The following is a 22,330-nucleotide window of genomic DNA, read 5'->3' as shown; positions in this document are numbered from 1 at the left end:
ATTGAGTGGAACATGGAGATCATGCAGGCCAAGGTGGCTAGGGTTCATAGCGCAGTAACAAGGAGAGCAGAAAGAGATCCTGAGAAATCTGCAGAGCCTCAAGTCTTCAGCTGAGTAGTGTATGTGCATGAACAGAGTAGCTGAAGCCAGAAATAGAACCATCTAGAACGACTAGAGAAACGTATCTCTAGAACTCACACAAGTCTGGGACACGACTTGTATTCCCTAAGGCATGGCACATCACAGAGCAGTAAGAATATGGAAGACATAGGCAGTGCCATCAGCCAACAAGATGTAACTGTATTTGTAGAACACAGCACTCAAGAACAGCAGAATGTACACTCTTTATATATCACACATTGGGTCACAAAAGAAGTCTTGGTAAATTTCAAAGAACTGAAGTATGTTACTGATCTACAACATAAGTGAATTAGAAATCTAAAGTGGAAATATATCTGGAAAGCTTCTACACATTTTCAGCATTCAAAAATTCAAGGGCTGAAAAGCCAGTCAGAAAGCATCTTGAAGGGAATGATGACACAGTAGCAAAACTGTGCAAAGAACCTACAGGTGTATGTAGCAGGAATGTTTACCAAATGCCTCCACCAGAAAGGGGAAAATGTCTAAAATCAACATCCCTAGCTTCTACCTGGAAAACAAAACAAAACAAAACAAACAAACAAACAAAAGAAACCAAATCATAAAAGAGCCAATTAAATCCAAATTAAGCAGGAGAAAGGAAATAGTTAAAATCTAAGCAGAAATTAATAAAACAGGAAAACAACAAGAAAGAAAAAAAAAGCAATGAAACCAAAGCCTGCTAACTGTGGAAAGCCATCTATTTGATGAACTTCCATTAGAACAGAATGATGGGGGTGGGGAGAAGAGGACACAAAACATACAGGAATAAGAGGGGTGGCTGATGTCACTAAAGTCCTTCTACATATTCAAAGAATAGCCAAGAATAGTATAAGCAACTTTATGCCAGTAACTTTGGTAAGTTGGATAGAACAAAGAATTTTTTTTACAACAAACCCCAAATAAAATTATCAAAGTCTATTTAAAGGAGAACAGCCTCGGTGTTGATTATCCGCAAACCTGGCAGAGGAAGAAAGAGCAGTCAGGGTCAGCCTGGTTTACAAAGTGGGTTCTAGGCCAGTAAGGGCTATAAATGGAGATCCTGTCTCAGCAAGTCAGCCTTTTCCCAGCACTTTTTACACTTTTAATTTTGAGACAGGGTTTCAATAAATTGTCCAGGCTGGCCTTGAGCTCATTGCTCATTGGCTATTCCAGATCTTAACTTGTGATCTTCCTGACTCAGCCCTGCAAGGAGCTAAATTACAGACCTGTGTCACCAGGATTAGTTTCTTAAAACATTAACTATATATCCACTATACAGCATGTTCAAAAGTGTATGTTAGTAGTACATGTCCTATACAAATTCAAGACTTACAAAATTACAGTAATAGTCCAGAACAACCCAAATGCCCATCTACAGCTATACAACACACTATTGTTCAGCAATGAAAATAGTCAGCATAAAACAACACGTGTGATCCTCAAAATCATTACACTGAGCTTTTGGTCTTTTTTTGTTTTGTTTTGTTTTTTGTTTTTTTTGAGACAGGGTTTCTCTGTGTAGCCCCGGCTGTCTTGGAACTCATTTTGTAGACCAGGCTGTTCTGGAACTCAGAAATCCTCCTGCCTCTGCCTCCCGAGTGCTGGGATTAAAGGTGTGTGCCACCATGCCTGGCTTATACTGAGTTTTCAAAGGTCCACACAAAAGAGTTCATATGGTTCACTTTATCTAAATTCCAGAAAACACAGTAACCTAAAGTACAGAAAGTAGATCAGTGGTTAACTGAGGAAGGAAAATGAGCATGATTATGAAAGAGAATGAGGAAAGTTTGTGAGAGTAATAAACATCTAGCATTTTAGGATATTTAGTATACACATAATTAAGCTATTATAGTAACTGCAATGCTTTCACTGGTGTACACATGTCAAACATCAGAAAGTGTACATGAAATGTGACGTTGTATGTATGTTTTCAACCTTTAATAAAGCTGCTGAAATATCAAAAGCTTGGGAATTTGAATGTTAACTAGTCACATAGTACACAAAGATTTAACACAACCACTAATAGGATGGAAAATAAAACATCCAATGATGATTGAAAAAAAAAAAACAAACTACACAGTAAATAAAATGACCAAGATTAGAAGAACACAGAGAAACCCCACAGAGCAAGGGCTTGTGGTCTGACGGCTGCAGAGGCAGACACCTCTGGATTCAAATGTCATCTCTCCTCACTCACAAGCTGTACGGAGATACTTAGTTTCCCAAGTTCCATCAGCTCATCAGAAAACACGTTCACAGTAACTATGCTTACTAACGAGTTCTCATGCAGATAATGTACTAATATACCTGACATTAACACTTGAGCCCTACTCTTTTCTTTTAGGAACAATTTAAGCTTAGCTGATAAAACTAGATGCTTATCTCGGAAATGAGATGAGTATTCTTTGACATGTTTTATGGGTAAGAAACTGTGTCACAGGAATGTTAGCATTATCACTATTTTAATTATTTTTGAGACAGGGTCTCATGTAGCCCAGGTTGGTCCCAAATTTACTATGTAGCTGAGAATGACCTAGAACTTTTGATTTTCTTGACTCTATTTCCCAAGTATTAGGATTACAGGGTTTATGCTACCACATCTAGTTTAGGTGGTATTGGGGACTGAACCCAGGAGTTCATGAATGTTAAGCAAAGGCTCTAACAACACAACTACATTTTCAGCACACTTTTAAAAAGAAGAAACTAATGTTTGTATTCCACAGAAATCAAAGTGGATAAAACAATAAGTTTTAGCTAGGCGGTGGTGGAGCATGCTTTTAATCCCAACAGCAGAAGGATCTCTGTGAGTTTGAGGCCAGCCTGGTCTAGAGCATAGAGAGCATAGATCAATGAAAAAGCCTGCTGACCATTTGAAAGTACTATAAATATAAAAGCAATTGAAGATTATTATTTTTTTTTTGGCAAGAATAGTCTTTTAACAGTTTCTATTTGTTTCATTATAGAAATTCACTCTTTCTTTTAATTGAGATTAGCTTAAGCCCATAAGCAGGTTCTCATAATTTAAACACAAATTCCACTGGACTGCAAGGACTATCAGGACTATTAGGCATACTGAGGGGTCAAGGTTAGCACATTCATCTCCTTGCCTTTCAGCCACATTATTCAGCACAGTCTTCAGGATGATTGGCTCAGGATTTATTTCTATGTAATTCTGCAAATGTCAGATCCCTAGGGAGTCTGCACAACAAAGCAGACTGTCAGACTGCCTTAGTGCAACTGTTGAGGGAAGTCATGAAGATAGTGCCAGTTATGATCAGAAACTCTAAGTAAAAAGGAGACGAGAAAGAATAAAAATAAACCCAATCTCAGACAAAGGCCTACAGATTCTGTTTGCTTCCACTCTGGGAATCAGGCCTAAAACTGAAAAAAAGAAATTTAGTTGTTTCTTAGTATTCAAGGAGATTGAATCCAGGATCCTTTATGGATACTAAATTCCAGGGATACTCAAGCCCCTTATATAAAAAGGAATAGTATTTAAATATAACCTACACATATCTAACAAACTGTAAATGCTGTAGAAATAATTGCTGTTATGTACATGTGTGATGGTTTCTATATTCTTGCACCAGGGAGTGGCACCATTTGGAGGTATGGCCTTGTTGGAATAGGTGTGACCTGGTTGGAGTAGGTGTGTCACTGTGGGTGTGGGCTTAATACTCTCACCCTAGGTGCCTGGAAGTCAGTCTTCTACTAGCAGCCTTTGGATGAAGATGTGGAACTCTCAGCTCTGCTTGTGCCATGCCTGCCTGGATACTGCCATGCTCCCACCTTGATGATAATGGGCTGAACCTCTGAACCTGTAAGCCAGCCCAATTAAATGTTGTTTTTTATAAGACTTGCTTTGGTCATGGTGTCTGTTCACAGCAGTAAAACCCTAAGGAAGACAACATGCTTAATAGAAAATTTTCTATGCAATTGTAAAAACCCAACTTTCAAATTTGTGGTTGATTGAATCCATGCATATAAGATCCAGAAATATGAATGATCAGTTGCATCTATGTAAATGTTACATAAAATGACTACAGAGACTTTAAAATAATGATTATGAAGATTATCCAGGGACAAGAAAAATTAGACTGAAAAAATTGTACAAAATTAACATTCCTTATTATATTGAAATAATTTTAAAGGTTAGGTTATAAACCGGGAATGGATTTAAGGGAGAGAAGGCAGAAAAGTAAGAGGAGGGAAAGATGAGTGATTTAGTGGCTCACAGGATCACTGGCAGTAACCCATCCTCAGGTGCTATATGTAGGCTCCAGTTACCCAACAACTAAATATCTCTCATCCCCTACTTCCCCTCTCTCAGCTTGGGTCTGATTACATAGTCCTGGACTGTCTGTAACTCTCTATGTAGCCCAAGCTAGAGGACGGCCTTGAATTCAGGAATTTCATCTGCATCTTCCAACTGAGGGCTGGAATCAAAGACATGCAGCACCATCCCAACCCCCCCCCCCCCAACTCTCTTTTAAATGTGTCACCACATGCTCACATGCTGGGACTCTTTTTTTTTTTGCCACCACCGCCCCCCTATCCTATATTCTACATGTCAGCATGAGACAGGAGGAAGAATTATCATGTAAGTATGGTTCTCTAAGACAGAGAGACTATGCGGTTTAATAACATTTACCTTCCATGAGACTCTTTAGCTATACTGTTAATGTCTAGGGTAGCCATCATGATCCCCAGATGACTAATGCTTTCTTGGCATCTACAATGGAAGAAACGATTTGGTTGCCAGAATGTGTATTTCAGCCTCATGTTCCTTGGCCAGCTTGCTGTCAGTTTGAAGGGGTATAGAATTCTCTGAATTATTTCAATGTTACTTAAGAAAAAGGTTAAATAAATACTGGGGCCTCATTAAGCTATTATTTCCTTTAGTAGCATAACTGGTAAAGCTTCCTTAAAATATAACCTCTAAGTTGAAAGAGGGAATACACAGGCTCTGCAAGACTGGCTATTCATTGTTGCCTTATTTGTGATAGCTAGAAGCTGGAAACAACCCAGATGCTCCAAAACTGAAGAATGGATACAGAAAGTGTGGTTCATTTACATAATGAAATACTATTCAGCTATTAAGAACGAGGAAATCATGAGTTTTGCAGGCAAATGGATAGAACTAGAAAATATCACCCTGAGTGAGGTAACTCACACCCAAAAGAACATGAATGGTATGTACTCACTAATAAGTGGATAGTAGGCAAAAAAGTACATAATACCCAGGATACAATCCATAGAACTGAGGAAGGTTAACAAGCTGAAGGACCCAAGTAAGGATGCTTAAATCCCACTTGGAGGGAGAAGAAAGCAATCACGAGGGGCAGAGGGAGGGAGGGAGGGACCTGGGTGAGAGAGGGGAGGTGGAGGGGAAAAGGGAAACATGATCAGGAATTGGGGCATGGGAGATAGGAGTGAAGCCTCGAAGGTCAGCAGGATGAGTGGAAACAGGCAACCTCGGAAGGGGGGGCACCTCTAGAATGTACCAGAGACCTAGGAGGTGAGAGACTCTCAGGACCCAAAGGGAGGGACCTTAGATGAAATGCCCAATAGTGGGGAAAGGGAACTTGGAGAGTCTACCTCCAGTAGAAAGACCGGGCATCAAGTGGAGCCATAGGGCTGCTATCCTCAAGTCAAAAACTCTGACCTAGAATTGTTCCTGTTTAAAAGAACTGCAGGGACAGAAACAGAGAAGAGACTGAGGGAAAGGAGGTCCGGTGACCGACCCAACTTGGGATCTGTCTCAAGGGGAGACTCTAAGGCCTGACACTATTACTGATGCTATGGTGTGCTTACAGATAGGACCCTAGTATGGCTGCCCTCTGAGAGGCCCAACAAGCAGTTGACTGAGACAGATGCAGATACTTACACCCAACCAATGGACTGAAGTCGGGGACCTCTGTGGTTGAATTAGGAAAAGGCTGGAAGAAGTTGAGGAGGAAGACAACCCATAGGAAGACCAGCAGTCTCAACTAATCTGGACCCCCTAGATCTTTGACACTGAGCCACCAACTAGTCAGCATACACCAGCTGATATGAGGCCCCCAGGACATATACAGCAGAGGACCAGTTGGTGTGGCCTCAGAGGAAGATGCACCTAACCCTTGAGAGACTCGAGACCCCACCGAGTGGGGAGGCCTGGTAGAGTGGAGTGTATCCTTCCATTCATCCACTCAGTTCTTCCTGCAACAAACACTAAGTATCTGTTGTGTACCAAAGCACTTTGCTGTATGGAGCTGAGTCAGAAGACATGGCCATTATATTCCACAGAGGAAGATGATAAACAAAAGAAAATAAAGACAGACAAACATTGATAGATTCCATCAAGAAACAAGCAGGGTGAATCCTGGACTTGAAGGGAAAACAAGCTGTGTGCTGCTTATTACCTGTCAAACTCTCCCTGCACTGGGTTCTTGTTCTGCCCCTGGTAACTGAATCCACCTTTATACTAAGCCTGTGTATTTTATGTGTATGTGTGTATATATGTGTGCTCATGTGTGTTAGCCAGGGACTTGCCAATTTGGCTTGCTACCCTGGTTGGCTAGTGAGCCCCTGGGATCTTCAGTGTCCACTTTCCCAGCATGGAAGGAATGGCAAGCATGCATCACCAAGTCTGGCTATGACGCACAGGTTCTGGAGCTTGAACTCAGGTCCTCATGCTTGCAAGGTAAGCACTTAACTGACTGAGATATTTCTCCAGCTCAGACCCTACATTTGAGAAGGTACTTTCCAACTTTCTAAATGTCCCTTTCACTAGAGAAGATCTCCGAAAATTACAGAAATACTATTTTTTCTCTTCTACCACTTTCAGCTAAAATGCATATTTACCTTATAAATGGAAAAATAAGTTTGGGGGATGGGCACCAATAGCCCAATTAGTGGCAAAATATTCTTTACCGAATTGAAAAACAAATAAAAAAACCAAACACTAACATACTTGTTCTCTCCTCCCTCTTCTCTTTGCTGTACTAAGCTTAAATGAAGTGACAGGCAGAAGGTAACAACCTCCCACTGTTTTTAAAGTTTTATCAAGTTTGGCCTCAGAGCAAACAACAGTGAAAGTCAGTCAGCCAATGAAATCCAAGAAAAGAAACTGTACCGAGTGCAGAGTGCCATTGCTGGTCACGGCTGGAGGGCGGGCCCACCGCTCATTTTCTAGTTCCTCCATCACTTGGTTCATGGCACTCTTTAACCACGTATCTACAGAAACCCCAATCTGCTTCAGTAGGTCTAGCCGGGCTTCAGCTTTCAATTTAATGATCTAAGAAAACAGCAAAACAAACAAGGTTGGGACTCAAGGTAATTTTTCCTCCCACTGATTAAATTATTTCCAACTTATTAACACTCTTGGTATTTATCAGCAATTGGTATATGTTAATTTTTATCTACAGAAAATAGAGAACATGAACACAGCACATAAGGCAAATGTTGTATTGTATCTTATTGATTCAGGGGTTGCTGGGGATTGAACTCAGATCCTGAGCATGTGATGCCTGTGATGCGCTGCTACCACTCAGCCACACCTGCTGTACCTTGTATCGCAACAAGGCCACAGTACTGATAACATAAAACAAATGTGACTAGGAAGAGATGAGAATACCACAAACTCTTCCTTTTGCTGTTAAGAATGTGGCTTAGAACATCTTGAAGTCCAGCATCTTCAGCAGCCTTCTAAGCTCACCCTGGGATTTTTCTTTTCCTTCATATTCCATAAGTAAACAACTCAGCCAGGTTATCCTCTTGTTTTAAAATGCTAGGACTAGGACTCTGGACTAGGACTATGTTTTATTCTTAAAATAAAACACATTTATTAATTTAGTATAAATGTGTGTTTGAGTATATGTATGTGCATCACATGACTGGAGCATGAAGAAGGAAGAAGGAAGGAGGCATTCAATCCCCTGGACCTAGGTACAGATAGTTGTGGGACAACATGTGGGTGCTGGATCCTCTACAAGAGAAGAAAGCACTCTTAACAACTGAACTCTCTCTCCAGCTCCAACTGGATTCTGGGTAATAATCTGGAGTGGGATAGCTTTTACACTCTGGAATAGCCTTTCCTGTCTTTTCATAGGCTCTACGCTCCCGTGACTACACACTCCAACATATCACATGCTCTCATGCTTGGTTGATGCCAGTCATTTTTGCACAATGCTTTATGTTTTATGATGCCCCTTATCTTTTGAGGGTCAGTTCAAACATCCTTTCTATGGTTTTTCTAATGAATTTCCTTTTTTGCTCAGCTAATCACACCCTTTCCTCTGTTTATGAAACACTCTGTACAGATCCAGCCATAATGAGGAAGGCATTAAACATCTAGCTGTTTGGGTGTTGACTTTTTTTTTTTTTTTTTTTTTTTTTGACACAACTGAGCCTCCTTTAGCACTGAGCTATTCTCCTAACTTGTGTTTAGGAGTCTTTGAATGAGTTCCTACATAAAAGCACTTCTACTGCTCTTCCAAGGAGGGATTTTTACTTTGAACTTTAGTTGAAATTAATCTTGAAAGGCTGTCATTCAAGGACATGAACATAAAGTATTTTCTTTTTTAATAATAATGCTAATAACATTTCTTTTTAATAATATCAACACTTTCCAGCACAGGCTTTAAGAACTTTGTTTTTGACTTGGCTGCTATGAGTAACTGTTAATTAACAGTCTTTTTGATTTTAAATTAAATCATAATGAAGCTGCCAGAAACACTTGAAATTGAGAACAGAGTTGCTCGTCACTAAATTCAAGACAGACAGTAACTGCCTGTTTTCTGGACTCTGATCCTAAACCATAGACAAGTACCCTCAAAACAACACAAGCACAACCATACATATGTACTCATATCAGTGTGTGAGTACGTGTACACACACACACACACACTCATGGAAATCAAACATATAAGTCACCTAACCACTAAAGCAGAGAAACAAGAAAAACCAAGACACATCCAGTGTATTTTATTTCCTCAACACTGAGTAGTCTAGTTTGCATTAAGAATGATTGATTGATTAACAGAGACAGGGTCTCATATAGTTCAATCTGGCCTCAGACTTGAACTTCCTATCCTTTTGCTTTTCCCAAGTACTCGGATTACAGACACATTTTACTGTGGTAAATGTATATAACATATGATGACTATTTTTCTATTTTTGAAATTATAAAATAATTACCCCCCCCAACTTCCTCTCTCAAATCCTCCCCACAGATCTCTCCTTGTTCTCTTTGTCAGCCATGGTGCCTTTTTTCTTTCCTTTTTTTTTTTTTTTAAAGATTTATTTATTATTATAAATAAGTACACTGTTAGGGCGTCAGATTTCATTACAGGTGGTTGTAAACCACCATGCGGTTGCTGGTTTTTGAACTCAGGACCTCTGGAAGAGCAGTCAGTACTCTTAACCACTGAGCCACCTCACCGCAAGCCTGGTGCCTTTTTTTTATTAACTGTTATCACACATATATGTATATACATATATCCTTTTAAATATACGGTCTGGTGCTACTAACTCTAGGCCCTATATAATTAAAAAAAACCATTCTGCTGATTTATCTTTTGGTTAGAGAATTTAATACACTTACATTTAAGTCACTAATATACAGAATAGTTATTTCTACCAGCTTGCTATTTGTTTGTATATGCTAATAGCCTTTTATTCTTCCCTTCCTGATATGCTGTTAAGTTTAGTTTGTTAAAAAAGCTTTATCTATTATAATAATAATGTGTGCGTGTAAGTGTTTATGAGTTTATGTGAACCACAGACACGCAGGAGCTCCCAAGAGGCCAGAAGAGAGCATCAGATTCCCTTGAACCAGAGTTATAGCTGATTTTGAGGCCCCATGTGGGAGAGGTGGGAGCCGAATCCAGTCCCTGCAAGAAAGGTAAGCACTCTAAACCTCTGAGCCATCTCTCCAGCCCAAAGTTGGTTTCAACTTTTGTAGTGAGACATTTTGATTCCTTTCTCATTTTCTTTACAAGTATGTGTATCTTATGTGTATTTTATGTATATATTTATAAGAAATTATATTTAATATATTTTAAGCTATAACATCCAATTATTGATTTGTAATGATATATAGGTCAGATGATTACTTTGTTTATATGTGTACATGTGTATGTGGTGACAAACTGCATTTCAAAAAAATTCAAATACTTAGAAACCAGGGTAAGCTGGGCTTAGCAGTACATGTCTTTAATCACTTTAAGCACTTGGGAGGCAGAGGCAGGTGGATCTCTGAGTTTGAGGCCAGTCTAGTCTACAGAGCAGGTACCAGGACAGCCAGGACTACAGAGAGAAACCTTGTTATGAAAACTCAACTAAACAAATAAAAAAAACCCCAAACAACCAAATAACAAAACAAAACAAAAAACGGTAAAAATGATTACTAATGTTTTATTAAACAATTGTTTCATTCTAATTTCTTTTTGTTTTTCAAGACAGATTTTCCTTATGTAGCCATGGTCTCCTCAAATTCACAGAGATCTGCCTGCCTCTGTCTCCTGAGTGCTGGGATTAAAGGTGTGCGTACCAAACCTGGCTCATTCTAATTTTCAATTAGAGACTGAAGAGAGTACCACAGCTAATGTAAATGTTCTTCTGAGAATTTTAGAAATCTTAACAGTGTAATAATAGTTTATTGTGAGATTCTTTTTCTAAGAATCTGGTACATAGGAAACACTCATTAAATTGCCAAATTAATCAATATGATTTTGCCTCAACTTCAGGCAAGAATTAATGACTATAGAATCCTTAGTCTCTGTATTTACATTTTCAATTTCTGCTCACTGTAAAAGTTTTTTTCATCAATTACAGAGTACTATAACAGTGCTTACTCTAATTAGCAATAAAAATGAATGGAACCACACAGAGACTAGACAAAGGAGATTAATAAACAAGGGAGGGAACCATTTATGTTGGCAGGAAATACAAAGGAAGTACAAAGGGTATGATAAAATTTTAAGCAGTGTTTTCTCTTTTGGTGAAGTATTTATAATAAAATAAACAAAAAATAATGCAAATAAAATGAGCTAGAAAAAAAGGAGAAACAGATAAGTGATTACTGTCAGTTTTTCTGGAGAGTTAAGTGATCTAGTGTATCCAAAAATTTCAATACGACAAATCTGCAACTGCTGCCCTCACATCTGCCAACTAATTTTAGCATGGCTATTTTTGATCATCCAATAAGTCAAAACTTAAGTGAGAGCTCATTTGAAGACAATTTTACAGATATTTAAAACTAAGATAATGGATATAATATCATGGTTCTATATTTTTAGTAAGAAAATTATCTTTGAGAATAAAGACTTAACTGGTTGTGTCAGGAGAGGTAAGACATTGTGTTGTAGAATCCCACTTAATGTTTAGTTTTAAAATAACTCATAGTGAGTTTGGCATACTAATAGGAATACTAGGTCATTTCCTCTAAATGGAGACTGTGTGGCCTTTTACTGCTACACTAAGAGTGAGGTGGAGCAGTCTGGTGATGCTAAGGTACTAGCCAGTGTGGCACCATGTTGGAGTCTGAAAATGAAAATGCTTCTGAAGACAGACCTTGTCTCAAAATACTCATTCCTGTTTTATTAATGTTTTCATCAACAAGTACAACTCTTGTTCACCACAAGCCAGTGTTTACTGCTCAGCAATTGCCTGCCAACAGTATCTGGCCAGCACTTTAATTCAGAGGTTCTAGACTCTGGGTCTAGAGAGAAAAAAGGTCGTTCATTGGACACTTTGCTCTCCTCTGCATGGAAGCTTGAGGGTCAGACTGTAGCAGGTAACATGTGGAGCTGGGTACAGGGACAATGACAAGTCTATTCTGACAGGACATGCTTACTTACATTCTCTGTGCTTGCTAATCACTCAAGTGCTTTCTTAAAACTTTTAAAGGGGTATTTGAAAGTCACGAGTTTAGATGAACATTCAACTAGTTCAAGAATTCCTTATTTCAATGCCTTAATAGATACTGGCCCAGAATCTGTGTGTGACATTGTATATGTTTATGTGTATGCGTTATATGGATGTACACATGTGGAAGCCAGACATCAATGTTGAGTATTGTTCTTAATTTATCTCTACACTATTACATTTTGTAAAAGATTTAATTAATTAATTAATTTTATTTATATGAGTACACTGTAGCTGTCTTCAGACATACCAGAAGAGGGCACCAGATCCTATTACAGATGGTTGTGAGCTACCGTACAGTTGCTGGGAATTAAACTCAGGATCTCTGAAGATCGGTCAGTGCTCTGACTGCTAAACCATCCTTCCACCTCTATTCACATGACTCCAAAAAAGATTAAAACCCATAATTATGTGTTGTTTTTTGTTTGTTTGTTTTTTGTTTTGCTCCTTCTTTTCTTAATCAAATCTCTGCTTATTCTCCTGGAATTTGAACATTCATCTGTCAATTTCTCTACCATTAATTTGTCTTATTTAATGCTACATGAAAACTTCAAAATTAACATCTGCATTGTGGCATTCCTTTTGCTATTTAATGTTTCATGACTGTGGGAACTTCACAGTAGGTTCAGAGTTGTCGTTGTTACGCGTGCTACAGGTACACAAAAATACAGCTGTGGACACAAAGATGTTCATTGTCTTCAATTTAATACCCATGTAGACTCACATTTCAAGGGTGCATTTCATATTGTGACACTGTGCCTGGAACTGAGTGACACACGACAACTGAGAGCTGTCCCACTGTCTTACCTCTGCTTTACGGATACTTTCTCTTGCTTCATCTATTTTCTGTTCCAGCTCTGCTCGGCTCTGTTCTGATAGAGCAACTCCATGACATTCTAGTTCATTTAGAACCTGTCAAAGAAAATAAAGATTTTTTGTTCTCATTTCTTTCTTTGAGTATTTACATAATTCCAGAGAGTTCGGTGGCTAAAACAATAATTAGTTTTAAACTTTTCATTTATTTAATTTTTAAAAATTGAAAGTTGCAAAACAAGGAAGAGTCCTTGTCTTTGCTCCCCCAGTCCCTTGGTGACGACTTATAAAAGCATGCAACAACAGCTCCCTCCTTGGGAGGTACAGCTCAAGGTCTCTGGTGGCTTCCTGTGTCCTGCAGTACTGCACATGGCACCAGGGTTGACCTGCCTTTCCATGGCTCATAAGCTGGTGCCTCCCCAGTACTGGTCTTGCACAGTAAGGCCACAGTTAAGTGACAGTTGGGACTACTTGAACACTCGCCCTGTGATGCTGTGGCTAACAGAGACAGGGAAGCGAGCTGACAGTGTGGATATGCTGGGTACGGTAGTCCACAGCTCCCAGTGGGACTTGTGCTACAGAATGGTGGGCATTTAAACATTCATTGTCTGCTTATCCATTTTCCATTTACTATTTTGGACCCAAGGTAACAGGAGATGGAGAGTGAAAACCAAGAAATTGATAGATACAATTATTTTCACTGCATAATTGAGACATGTATTGCTTTGATTATTTTTTAAATGGATAGATCTTGACTTTTTTGTTTGTTTTTATTCTGTCGCTAGGATTACAGATTTGTACCACCACACCTGCCTGATTATGGAGTATTCTTGCCAAACAAGTCTTGTAAAGAAACAAAAAGACTTCATTACTGCACAATGAATCCATTACATACTCTTTACACCAAGATAGTACTACCTTATCAATTTATAGTTTTTAAATCATACTAATGAAAATCTTTTTTATGGGGAGAAGAAAACAGTAACATATTCCCTCAATGTTTCTACCAAAACTTGTCATGTTTGCAGAAACTGACCTCATTCTTCTTAAAGCACACATCCAACAGTTTAGCAAAAGTGCACTTACTCTCAGAGCACTGTTATTGGGACTTTTAAACTTCTTTTAAAACAGCACTACACAAAGAACCTGTCTAATGACTCTTTGAACACATTGGAATATCTGAGATGAAAACACAAAAGTGTATAGAGATAATCCCTTGTGCGCTGTGTAAAAGCATTCGCTTGTCAGTAAAAAGGTGATTGGCCAATGAAGTGAGGCAGGATTAGAATGTGAGACATCCAGCAGAGAAAGAGAGGAATTCTGGGGTTGTAGAGATTTATCCAGGCACAGAGGAAGGTTGTTGCATGAAACATGACCAGGTAACCAGCTATGTGGAGGGACTTAAAATAGTTAGATAAACGGGATAATTAAGTTATGAGCTAGTTGGGGAACAGCCCCAAACTTATGGCCTAAGCATTTATTATTCGTAAGTATAATTTAAGTCTCAGAGTTGTTATTTCAGAGAACTTATGTATGGGTGGGAAAACCCTCAGTTACTAAAGTGAAAGTTGTACATGTTGCTTGTTCACTGTATTGCAGTACTGGTGATCAAGCCAACTGCCCTGCACAAGTAAGTGGGTGTTCTACTAGTGAGCTTTACCTGGACTTTTATACTTTAGTATTACTAGATACTGCCAAATTTATATATTCTATATTTTAATAATGAAGAGTAAAAAAATAAAATAATGACTGCCCTGAGAACATGGGCCCCGGCCCCTGGCCAGATGGCCTAATTCCCTGGAACTTTTGGGAAAAACAACCACAAAATGTTTCAATGTCCCAGGTGCCTTGAAGTAAATATCCGCCACTAGACTTCCCCTATTTCCTCTCCGATCCTCCCCCTAGGCTGTGTTTTTTGCCTTTATAAGCCTGCTAGAAAATAGGGTCATGGTCAGACTCCTCTACCCCTGCGTGGTGTATGGGTCTCGACCTAACAAGCATGCTTGTTTGTGTGCCATTAAAACCTCGTGTGTTTACAGCATGCTTGACTGTTGTGGCTTTCTGGGCTCGAGATCCCTAAGACTTGAGTGAGGGTCTCCCTTCGGGGGTCCTACAATAACAGTCTTATATTTTAATTTATTATCAAGATATTTATATTATTAACATATATGTAATATATAATCACCTTACTGATATATTTAGTCCTATTAATAAATTTATATTTTAACACTAATAGACATCTCCAATAGGTTGTACCTACCTTTTCCTACATTCTGACCACAGGGATGCTGCCAAACTTTAAACTTATGCTGATACAAAATTTTTAAAACTTGATTTCATTTTTAAGACTTTACAAAAAGCATAGTTTCATGTGTGGCTGTCTACTTGTATTCCTATTTCACTGCATATGTATGTGTGTATACACATGGATGAGTGCACTAGCCCATGTAGGTGTGTGTGGAGGTCAGCCTGGTCTGCATAGCATATACCAGGATAGCTAGGGATGTGGACAGAGGAGACACTCATGTCTTAAAGAAAAAAAAAAAGCTTATTAGATTTTCAAAGCAGGTAAGAGTTAAGAGCGTAATGCTGACTGTTGAGAAAGTACAGGGAAAACATAAGAGCTTTCACATTAGTAGAATTCAACTACCTGGAGCTGGAGAGATGGCTCAGTGGTTAGGAACAGGCTGCTCTTCCAGAGAATTCAGATTCAATTTCAAGCACACATATGGACACTCATAACTGCCTATAACTCTAATTCCACTGGATCCAACACCCAGTGCCCTCTTCTGACCTCTGTGTCAGGCACACATGTGGTACACAGGCAAACACAAATAAAAATAAAATTAAACTCTTATCTGAAATTTCATAGAAGGCTTCTGTGACAACCTCTCTCTCCCACCTTTACCCATCATTCCCCACAAAGAAACAGTGTAGACGAGAAGCCATTGAATAGAACTCTAAAAAAACTGTGAGCTTTTTAGGAGCTGAAGTGTAGCTCTGTACAGTTGATGGCTTCTGTCATGGGTGGCAGGAAGAAGGAGGACAGAGGATGCAGGATTTTTTTTTTTTTTTAAGAGCCTGGCCACTGGGAGTTTGACCGTTTCCCTTGAGTGTATGAGCAATGCAAATTAAAGTTGGTATTTTTTTTTTTCATTCTTCTTTTCCTTGGGGGAGGTGGACCTGAGAAGATTGAGAAGCGAATGTGATCAGGGTACATTAGGTGAAGCTCCCAAATAAACAATAAGAAGATTAGGTTGGAAAAAACCTATCTGAAATCTGACTTCAGCTGCACACAGCCAGCGTGCTCTACCATACTTACCCGCTGCTGATGAACAATATTTTTGTGTTCACGTGCCACACGTGTGGCCCATTTCCGAGCCTCCTTATTTAGACTGTGTTCCTCTGTGGTACCAGTTTCTGATTCTAATTGTCGACTCTACAACACAAGAGAGAACAGAAAGAAAAGGACTGTTATCTCTACTGTAACTTTTACCAATCTGTAGCTGGACCAGAGGGTCTTTCATTAATCAGCACTGACAATGCAAGACATGCCCTACTACTGTGGGAAGCAAGGTCCCACGTCACAGAAAATCAGTGTTAGATAGCTATTCAGAGATTAGTAGCCATGAAGGCCACCAAGGATGAACCTCTCCCTTGTGGTCAGCTTTGGGCCCCACCTTTTTCTTTTCTGGTAACACTGGAAAGGTATCAATTTTGCCACTCCTCATCAGTGGTTCTCAATGACCCTTTAATACAGTTCCTCAGGGTGTGGTGACCCCCTAACCATAAAATTATTTTCACTGCTACTTCATAACTGTGATTTTTGCTACTGTTATGAATTATAATATAAGTATCTGTTTTCTGATGGTTTTAAGCAACCCCTGTGAAAAGATCATTGAGGCCCCCAGGGAGTCAGCTCAACACACAGGTTGAGAACCACTGTAAAGTTCCCTTATCAAAAGAATGGAATATCTCTGGCCCAGGGTGGAGACAGGCATTCTGATCTGCATCAAGGATCAGAACATTATACACTTATTGTTTTCTCTCCTGAGAGAATCCAGCTGGGCCTGTCATCACCTGTCCAGCAGTCCATTACCAATACTATCCTGCCTCTGTAATGGATATGATATTATTATCATATCTGAACAAATCCTAAAGTTCTCTATCTACTATAATACATAAGACACCCAACAAAAATCCTGGTTATAAAATGGTATTTTTAAACTTCTCTTTCATCACCAAAGGGCTACTTGCCATTTTAGGACTAGATCACTCACTTTCAAACTCGGTCAGCTCCAGCACTTGCTGAGTGACTTTAAACAAACTTCCTCAACTTCAAAGCAAGGAATCAAAATTACATCTAAAATAGAGTTGTCATAAAGATTAAATAAGTTAATAAGTTATAGAACTAGAAAAATGTCTAGCATGAAGTAATGTTCAAAGAATGCCAGCCGTTAATTTTTATTATCTTTCAATTGCAGTTATAGTGTTTCCTGATATCTGCAGGATAAACTTTAGTTCATCATCAAGAGTTAATCCATAACTAGGGCCTGGGAGAGTTCAGGGTAAGGGAACTTGCCATCAAGCCGGGTGATCTGAGTTTGACCCCTGGGACCCACAGAGAAGGAGGAGAAAATTAACTCAAAACTTGTCCTTTGACCTCATAAACATTAAAAAAAAATTGCTCAAAACAAAGAATCTATAAGAAGAAAAATAACCTAAGAACAAAATAAGAATTTATAATGGATAAAAGCTTTAAATATATATTTTATCAAAAGAAGATATATGAAGATCTGGTAAGTTCATCAAAACACTCAACAGCTGGCTATCACGTAAATACAAACCAAAACTGCCATAAAACACTGTTTCATAACCACAAGGATGGTTAAAACCAAGGATATGGGCCAGTGTGTAGCTCAGCAGCAGAATGCTTCTTTAGTATGCATAAAGCCTTTGGTTTGACCTCTAGCCTTGTGAAATAAACAACAAAAATAGAGAGACAACACAGATATTTGTATGATATGGAGAAACGAGAACCTTCATATAAGACTGGCGGAAACAAAATAATGGTGCAGATACTTTGGCAAACAGCTCAGCATCTTTCTAAAAATGATTTAAACATAAACTTTGACCCAGTAACCCTAGGCATATTACTATAAAGAAATAATTGTGGTAGCATTATCTCCCCATCACCCTCCCCTGTCCGTGCATGTGTGTATCTGTAGGCCAGACGCCATCGTGAGCATCATTCCTCAGGTGCTGCCCACCTTTTCCTGAGATACGTCTCTCACTAGCCTGGAGCTCACCAAGCAGGCTAGGCTGACTAGCATTCCAGTTACAGAGACTCACCAGGCACAGCATTGAGTTTTTTTCAAATTATAATTACAGCATTTCTCCTTTCCCTTTCCTTCCTCCAAACCTTCCCATATACCCATCTCTACTCCCAGTCAAGTTCATGTTCTCGTCTTTGATTATTATTGCACGCATATATGTACATACACATTCCTAAATGTTATGTGCTCAGTCTGTATGTTACTTATATGTACATTTTTAGGATTTACCATTTGGCACCAGACAATGAACTGGTATGCACCTCGCTGGGGATTACTAAGCACACCACCAAGCCTAATTTAAAAAAAACAAACAAACATGGAAACTGGGTATTAAAGTCAGACCATCACACTTACAAGACAAGCACTTTACTGACTTAGCCATCTTCCAAGCCAGGTAAGAGCCAAGGTGAAAAAACAACCTAAATGTCCACCAAATAATAAACAACATACGGAATATTCATATAATGAAATATTACTCAGAAATTTAAAAATACAGGTACATTCAACAACATGGATTAATCTGAAAGACATGTTAAATGAAAGAAACAACACTACATATACTGCATGATTTAATTTAGTGAAATGCCTAGAAAAGGCAAATTACAGAGACAGACAGTCTAAGTTGCCTGTGGCAGAGGATGGGAATGAAAATGAGGGGATCTTCTCATGGTCATGTAAGTGTTTTATGATTTACTTATGATGGTGCTTAAATAACTCTATAAACACACAGAAATTATTGAGTGTACTTGAACTGAGTAAATTATATCATAGAAGTATGCCTCAACAAACCCATTTTAATAAAATCATACCACATCAGTATTTATTGATTATATCAGTTACTGGATATGAAGAAGAAAATGCCACCATATACACTTAAAACCTTATTCTTATCTGTGACCATGCTAGTGAGCTCCTCTAGTCCATGGTCTGTAGTTTAGCATACAGCAGAGTAACCTACATAGAGAGTAGGGATTCAGTGTTTGCTGAAATGACATATGCTTCAATACAAGATGAGGACAGATGCTTTTAGATGCAATATAGACTGAGGACAGAGGTAATTAGTCCTTCTGCATGGCCGAAGCTCACCTCACAGGCTGAGTGAGATAACAGCTCTGACTTGGACTCTTTGCTCCACAGTAGGTTTAGGCCTACCAACTCTAAAAGGAAGACATTAAATACTGGCTCTATCCTTGCAAAGAATACTAGATTATATGGAGAGGAAAAAAGGTTGAGGCAGGTGAATAGGAAAAAATTGCACCCAAGGACTGAAGAGATGGAGCAGCGGTTAGGAGTACTGGCTGCTCTTACAGAGGACCTGAGTTCAGTTCCCAGCACTCACATAGTGACTACAGACATCTATAACTCTAGATCTAAGGGTCTCAGCGTCCTCTTCTGGCTTCTGCAGGTACTAGGCACACACAAAGTGCACAGACAGGTATGAAGGTAAAAGCTCACACACATATATTTTACAGTTAACAATCTAGAATGATTTTTATAAAATTGAATTTAACTTCTTCCATTATTAAAAAAATTCTTCCATAAGCACTGACCATTACTTTTCAAAAGAGCAGATGTATATCAGAAAGAATATAAATATTGCCATCACGACAGCTATGTGCCATTCATTCACAGCAGGACTCTGGTCAAGTTTCTTGACTTCTTAGGCTCTAGTTTTCTTTCAATAAAGGCAGGATTAGCTCAATGTCCCCCTACTGAGGGAAGTTAAGGTGCTCTAGAGAGGATGATGAATGAGCACCTCATTATCTTGGTTACAAACAATAAAGACAACTTTCTAGTTTATAAGGTAAAAACTGAAAGCCATGATTGGTTCACTAAAGGGCCTGTTAGCCATCTATATGACTTTTACTCCAACGTCAGGTCCCACCCTTCAGTGACATGCAAGCCCACATTCCACCCTTCCACCCTGCCCCATACGCCCCGTATACCTCAGCTATCGTCATTCTCAGAGCACTGACAGGGGAGAGCTCAATATCCACCAGTTGGGCGGCTTTTAAACTCTGCCCAGTAAAGATTGCACAAGGACAGAAAACAGCAAAGAGTTAGAATTTTAAGGCAAACAGGGACATAACAGCTAAGAACATTAGCACAGTACCTAGAAACAAAGAGAGGTCTCAGGGCTACAGCTGAGCTTTGGAAAAGTGAGATAAGAGTCATTATTATTCTAACTTTCTGATGGCAAATGGTCAAAGAAAAAAATATCTCAAATTGGTCAGAATTTTAAGTTTGTCAAACCTGATAAACTTATTTATATTATGTGTCTTCTTTTTCTTTTAAAAGCTACATCTTATTGATGTTACCTTAGACTCTTAAACTCTGAGGCAATTCTCCTGCCTTAGCCTTCCAACTGCTGGAATTACAGGAATGAGCCACCACATAAAATCATATCCTGTATCTTCTAACTTTCTGCTTATTCATTCTAGGCTTCAGAAAAGTCAAACTCTAAGAAAATGTCACTGAGTCATTAAGCAAAGTTGAGTGCTTTTAAAGGGAGAAAAAACTAGGGAGGTAGCTTAGCAACAGAGCAGCTACCAAGCATGTGCGAGGTCTTAGGCTTTATCCCCAACACTGACAAAAAATAAAAATGAGTAAAAATTTAAAAGGAGAGCATTACTATAAAGAAAAAGATTATTATGTAAAGAAAAATAAGGATTTCCTCAATTTCTTCCATATAACATGCAACACAAAGCTACTTAGAATGTAAGGGGAGAAAAACTGTAATCCCAGCATTTGAAAGGCAGAGTCAAAGATTTCTGTGAATTTAAGGACAGTCAGTGCTACAAAGCTGAGACCTTATTTTAGAAGAAAATGAAGAAAAAAAAGTCAAACATATATCTATTAAACTCTTGAATTATATACAAGCTCTCTAGGTATTGACTCTGAATTTAAGACTTACAAATATACTTTGCTTTTGTCTTAACTTACCTACTTTAAGAGAATATGCTAGATATGTTCATACATGTCTTATCCTTTTGTACTATTAAATTTTATATTTTTATTGTCAAAGTAATATTTTTTCTTTTCAAAAGTCAAATAATTATAAACATTTCTAATAAACTCAGAAAATTATGACCGTCTGTTATTGTAAAATTGCTCATTGGGGCTTAACATTGATAGTTTTAACAATTTAAAATATGGAGGAAGCTGACAAAGATCTATAATTTATATAAAACCAACCAAAATATTTTCACACACATATTTATCATTCCATTTATTAATTCTATTCTGGTTAAAATTTAGCCACTAGTTGGTTTGAAGGATATAGTATAAAGAATTTCATGCCCAGAGAACATAATTTGTACTTGAAAAAAATCTACCAAATACATTTTCTTTTCTGGTTGTTTTTAGATTTCCAGTAACTTGACTTACAGAGTGGAGAGTTATTTAGCACAAAGACACTGGGGAAGCAAGCCACACTAAGAAAGGATGTGACTTCTCTGTGCCTTCACAGCTGTTATAAAGTTAATGAGACACACTCAGCATCTGCAGCTTATTCAAGCACAAACGAGTAAAATGAAGATGAGAATTCCCTTACAGTATCACTGTCACAAGGCTGGAACTGGAAGGGCTGAGGCTTGTGAAATACAGCATTCTCTTGTAGAAACAGCTGAAGGTTATAGTCCCGTACCACCTAAAGACAAAACAGGAACCTGTAAGTCTTAAGTCAAGTTAAAATGTCCAGTAATTATATTCTAAAGTTTAGAGTTTAGGGGTTGGCCAGATGGCACACTGGGTAAAGAGCACTTCCTGTACAGGCCTGGTGGCTTGAATTCAATCACCAGAACCCGGGTAAAGGTGTAAAGGGAGAACCAACCCCACAGGCTTGTCCTTTGACCTCTACAAGTATGCTATAGCATGCCTCCCATCATATATATGTGTGCACACAAACACACATCATACCAAATAATGATAAATTTTAAAATGTTTAAAGTATATTTATTCATCTATTTTTTCATTTACTTATTTTTTTAATACTTTTTATTAGGTATTTTCCTCATTTACATTTCCAATGCTATCCCAAAAGTCCCCCATACCCTCCCACCCACTCCCCTACCCACCCACTCCCACTTTTTTGGTCCTGGCGTTCCCCTGTACTGGGGCATATAAAGTTTGCAAGTCCAATGGGCCTCTCT

At 38.6% G+C, this 22,330-nt stretch overlaps 1 protein-coding gene across 2 annotated transcripts in view; it reads right to left on the bottom strand.

Moving 5' to 3' along the window:
- Fchsd2 (FCH and double SH3 domains 2) overlaps positions 1-22,330 on the bottom strand; it is a 169,756-nt gene that overhangs the window by 18,956 nt on the left and 128,470 nt on the right. The window contains exons 10-14 of one of the 2 annotated variants that reach the window (XM_021167292.2): positions 21,733-21,828; positions 20,126-20,197; positions 16,166-16,282; positions 12,838-12,942; positions 7,238-7,399 (exon numbers count right to left, since the gene is read on the bottom strand). In XM_021167292.2, the coding sequence (XP_021022951.1) occupies positions 7,238-7,399; positions 12,838-12,942; positions 16,166-16,282; positions 20,126-20,197; positions 21,733-21,828 (552 nt within the window). The remainder of the gene's footprint in view (positions 1-7,237; positions 7,400-12,837; positions 12,943-16,165; positions 16,283-20,125; positions 20,198-21,732; positions 21,829-22,330) is intronic. The other variant, XM_021167291.2, reaches the window with a different exon arrangement.

This window comes from Mus caroli, chromosome 7 (genome assembly GCF_900094665.2).
Source record: "Mus caroli chromosome 7, CAROLI_EIJ_v1.1, whole genome shotgun sequence".
Classification (NCBI taxonomy): domain Eukaryota; kingdom Metazoa; phylum Chordata; class Mammalia; order Rodentia; family Muridae; genus Mus; species Mus caroli.
The sequence above is the reverse complement of the archived record's forward strand: the minus strand, read 5'-3'. Positions and strand labels throughout refer to the sequence as shown.